Source organism: Leptinotarsa decemlineata, unplaced genomic scaffold, assembly GCF_025532065.1.
Source record: "Leptinotarsa decemlineata unplaced genomic scaffold, Ldec_3_MD MMD2_tig00000010_RagTag_RagTag, whole genome shotgun sequence".
Taxonomy (NCBI): domain Eukaryota; kingdom Metazoa; phylum Arthropoda; class Insecta; order Coleoptera; family Chrysomelidae; genus Leptinotarsa; species Leptinotarsa decemlineata.
Genome location: NW_027412538.1, coordinates 4,438,528 through 4,443,415, shown reverse-complemented (window position 1 = coordinate 4,443,415; position 4,888 = coordinate 4,438,528). Strand labels below are relative to the sequence as shown.

Below are 4,888 nucleotides of genomic sequence, written 5' to 3'. Positions count from 1 at the left end.
CCGCTGGAAATACAGTCGCATGGATTCCTAGGCAGGTTGATACCTCTGTCCTGAGTCTGCGACTGAAAACACTTGCACCTCATGATATGTAGCAGCAATGTTCTTCAATGTATGGTAGATGTTTTTGATATGATACGAGTAGTAGACTTGTTTGAAGTATATTCTGTATCATATACTCTGTATGATGCGAAGATAATTGGAATATCGTGAAAACTAATTTTTATTATGTCACATGATTTAATGATTTTATTCCGTAAATCCTCTTCACTTTGAATATCAGATGTCCTCAGATGAAATAATCTGAAGGATTCATTTCGGACGAGCGAAGTGGCCATGGGTGTGGGCCTGCTCTCCCAATCCAGCGATTATGATAATTTTCATCCAAAAATTGCCGTGCCACTACACTATAGTGTGGTGGAGCACCATCGTGCATGTACCCCTTACGGAATATTTCCATGACTGGAATTTCTTCTAAAAGTCCAGGTTGAACAAAGTCTAAAAACCTTCGGTATTCTTCTCCATTAGGTCTAGGTGGAAGGAAGTGAGGCTCAATGAGATGGTCACCGACAATTCCAACCCAAATATTGCAAGAAAACTGTTCTTGAAAATTATTTTCTATCAAGCCGTATGGATTGTTTTCGGCCCAAATGTGATTGTTGTGGAAGTTAATAATTGAATTGCGAGAAAAACAAGCTTCATCTGCAAACAATATTTGACATAGGAAACCAGGATTTCTTCTTATTTTACCGCGTTACCAATTAAAAAAAAAGCTAGTCTTACAGGCAAATCTCTGGGCAATAGAGCTTGCACACGTTGCATGTGAAAGGGATATAGCTGCTGGGCTCTTAAAATCTGCCACACTGTGACATGGGTATTATTCAGTTCTTCAGCTATTTTCCGAGTACTGGAATGATGATTTACTTCAATCTCATTTAGAACAGCTTCTGCGGCGGCTAGACGGTTGTATTGAAGCCGAAGAAGGCCATTTCCAACACTTAATTTAGTGCAATTCGTTAGTCTAGATGTTAATGTTATTCAATATTTGTTGTTATTGTTACATAATTAGCAATGAAAAATTGTAAAAATAATAATTTCCAAAAGAAACATTTAATTCCCCATATTATTCCTTGTATTATTCCTTGTGAGGTCCAGGGATATGCAATTAGGTCGAATTAGTTGTAATTCTAATTGCTCAATCCAAAGAAATAATAAAAATTGCACAAAAGTCAGTGGCGTACATTTTTAAGTCAAAAATATTCGTTCAAATCCCGCTCGAGACGCCACTGGACCTAATAAATTGAATCACGTTCAGTATAAATTAGCTGCTTGATGTTATAAATACTATTGCCAAATCACAACAGAATAATGTGGAGGATATTTAAGATATTTACGAATAACTTTTTTTTATTTTTATTTTAACACTTTGTATCTTGAGAACGAAGGATTTGCGGACCCATGATGAACATTTCGTCTTGAAATTACCTAAAGAATCGTCTGTTAAATTTATGGTATACTTAATCAACACCTTGTATTATCACGAAATTCAGGTATTTATCGCTTCTGCTACAATGATATGCAGATCAGGATTCTGGTTGTTTTTTTTCGAATGGTTGTCTTATACTTATTACACATTCATTACCCTCGAATTGCATAATAGTATATTATGCAACGATCATGTGATGATGGTTATTAAGACACGAGCATTAACCGGGATACGAAACGAGCCGAAGGCGAGTTTTGTATGGTATATGCGAGTGTAATAATAACCATTACATGAGAGTTGCATACGCTATTTTTTCTAAACCCGATAAATAATGAAAAACTATAAATATTATATTTGTATTGAACACATTTATAGTTATTTATGTATCAAGGGAATTGGAGGGCCTTAATTACCGATGGCAAAGTTTGCGTCCCGAGGGCCTCTGGCCCGAGGGACAGCAATTGCCTGAGGTTATTAAGGCTGATTAATTCCCGTGGTACATAGATAATTTCATTTCTGACCGATTTTAATAAAATTTTGTTCATTTTTGAAACGGAAAAATGTACCAATTCATTACCTTCCCGGTATATTTGAATCAGGTACCGTTGATTATAGTAGAGTTTTCTTGTTGCTAGGTTGTTGCTATGTTACTTGTTTATAAACAGAACTTTGTTATCAAGCTGTGTTTGCGGTGAAAACGTGTTTTCTACTCCAAATATAATGGAGGATATTTTGAAAAAAAGCTGAACAAGCAAGAGAATCATTAATTCCATCGAAAAGTGAAGCCGTATACCAAAAAGAATACAAGATATATCTGGACTGGCTGACACGGAAAAATGTTATGCCAAAAGATGTCACTGAAACTGTATTTCCGGCATATTTTCAAGAACTGGTAAGGAATTTTCTATGTTTTTCGGTAGATTTGGTAGTAATTGTGTTTATTCGTTTCAGTCAGAAACGTATAGTCCGAATTCTTTATGGACTAAATGGTCAATGCTGAAATCGATGGTGACTATACATGAGAAACGAGATATCACCAAGTTCAATGAACTACAGGCTTTTTTGAAACGGAAGAGTAAGAGTTATAAGCCGAAAAAGTCTGCTGTTTTATCTCCTAAAGATGTTATCAGATTCCTAAAGGACGCTCCTAATGATATTCATTTATTGCATAAGGTAATTTTTTTCGTATTTTCCTTTTTGTGTGTATTTATTTCCTTTTTTTTGTTATAGATTGTTTTGATTATGGGTTATTTTGGAGAATGCAGAAGTCAGGAACTTTTGAATATGAAGATATCGGATATAGAGGACCGGGATTCCGTTATGGTAGTGAACGTACCGGAAAGTAAAACTGGTGTATCGAAGAAATTTACAGTTGTAGATGAAAAAGAGTTCTCCGCTTTGCCTTTATTAAGACTTTATATGTCTTTGCGTCCTAAAGGTATTGAACGATTTTTTTTGAGCTTCCGACAAAATAAATGTACATCTCAGCCAATTGGAAAAAACATGTTTGGGAAAATCCCCAGCAAAATCGCAATGTATTTAGGATTGCCAAACTCATCTTTCTATACGGGACATTGCCTTCGTCGCACTTCTGCTACTGCTCTAGCCAATGCAGGAGCAACTATGACTAACTTAAAAAGACACGGAGGTTGGAAAAGTTCCACGGTGGCGGAGGGGTATTTGGAGGATAGCATCGAATTGAGAAATAAAACGGCGCGTATGTTGTCTACTTTGTCATCAGAAGAGGCAGGTATCTCGACTGTAGTGAACAGAAGCTCCAGCCATACAAAAGAAGAAATTGTTTCCAGTGGCGGAAGTAATTTTCAGGGAACATTTCAAAATTGTACATTTATTATTTGTAATGACGTGAATAAATAAAATATGGTTCAGTTTTCATTTCTATTTATTTTTACTTGTGAAAAGTAGAGGGAATTATAAAATCTATAATGTCCCAAGGGAGTTATGACCCTCTTTATTGATAGCGTAACTATGACGATATAAGCTTATAATATCCCGGTCAGAAATAATAGTAATTAACTCATATTTAAAAAAAACACAAACTTAATGGTATTATCATGGATATATGAAAACTATAAAAATTCTAATCATATTTATATTGAATATAACAACTGTAATTAATCTGATCTTTTAAAAATATTGGAGTCGATGGTATTCCTTTTATATCGCTGTTTTCAGACATTTTGATAATATAGGTAGGTAATATGAAAACTGATTTTGACAAATAAAGCAATTAGTTACTTAGGTTAGAATCTAGGACAAACAAAGGAACAGGATTCTTGATTGAAAAATTATGGGTTCTATTGGTTGATAATCTGTATCGTTATGAAAAATCTGTATCATAATGGATATCATTATGAAACGGATTATAGTCATATAAGTGTATTGTTAGAGTACGGGTGTAGAAAAAAAATTATAATATAAAAATTTAAAGTTATTGCACTCATCCTTGATTCCAATATTTTCGAAGATTCAAACAATTCTACCGACATTGTTCTATCAAATTCCAAATAGGATGGTTTTCAGTTACTGCGAAACTTTTACGAAAATACATCGTCGGCTTTCTAAGGCGCGGATAATCCATATGAATCACTCGCTTTGCGGTAAAACATAAATAATTCGGGGATAATTGCATTTTTGGAATTGTTGAACGTACTCCGGGAGTTTCAACAGTTCACCCTGAAAGGATTGGCGTAAATAGTTCTCTCTCTTTTCGGCGTGGGTTGAATGCTCTTCGGGAGTTAATTAGGTGGAGAACCATAAAAAAGATTACGCGGCTTCAACTTTGTTTCGAAAAGAATGAGTCGGTAGTTGAATTTGATACCGTAATGGTTTTGGAAAGTTGGAAAGTGAGGTCATGAAAGTACTCAGGTTTCCTTAATATAGATTAATATAAGGAATATTATGAATTAAAAAGTTGCAATACGACCCACTTAGAAATAATTTTGTGAAAATCTTCGCGGTTTACGACTTCTCCATCATTATATAAAGAAGTACTGATCCCGAAGACAGAAAGAAAGTAAATATCTTGTTTGAAAGCCCATATTCCTACAACTACCTTCATTTAATACTCAGAAAAATGTGTATGAATCATACACAGAAGTATCTTTCAGATATAAACTTGAAGAAGAAGTCCATCCAAAGTAACTTTCAGTGATAGGCACATTGAATTACACGAATTACTTTTCAGTTTTCAGATAATGCTCCGAAAATTCGAACTTCAAAGTAGAAAATAGTAAAAATTGAATTAGGGGATTGAATTTAGAAAAAAGATATTGTTGTGCTTTCTACTTCTTCTCCATTTCTATTCAAAGTTGTGGAAAATTTCCGAAAAATCAATTTTTGTGCATTTCAATGTTCATTTGAGAGTCATATGTTTTCTCTTCC

General features: G+C 34.4%; 1 protein-coding gene across 1 annotated transcript; it reads left to right on the top strand.

The window, feature by feature from the left end:
• Positions 1-1,878: 1,878 nt before the first annotated feature.
• Positions 1,879-3,375, top strand: LOC141480801 (uncharacterized). The gene is made up of 3 exons (XM_074171286.1): positions 1,879-2,375; positions 2,435-2,656; positions 2,714-3,375. The coding sequence occupies exons 1-3, from the start codon at positions 2,325-2,327 to the stop codon at positions 3,359-3,361; spliced, it is 921 nt and encodes a 306-aa protein (XP_074027387.1). The 5' UTR covers positions 1,879-2,324; the 3' UTR covers positions 3,362-3,375.
• The last annotated feature ends 1,513 nt before the right edge of the window (positions 3,376-4,888 follow it).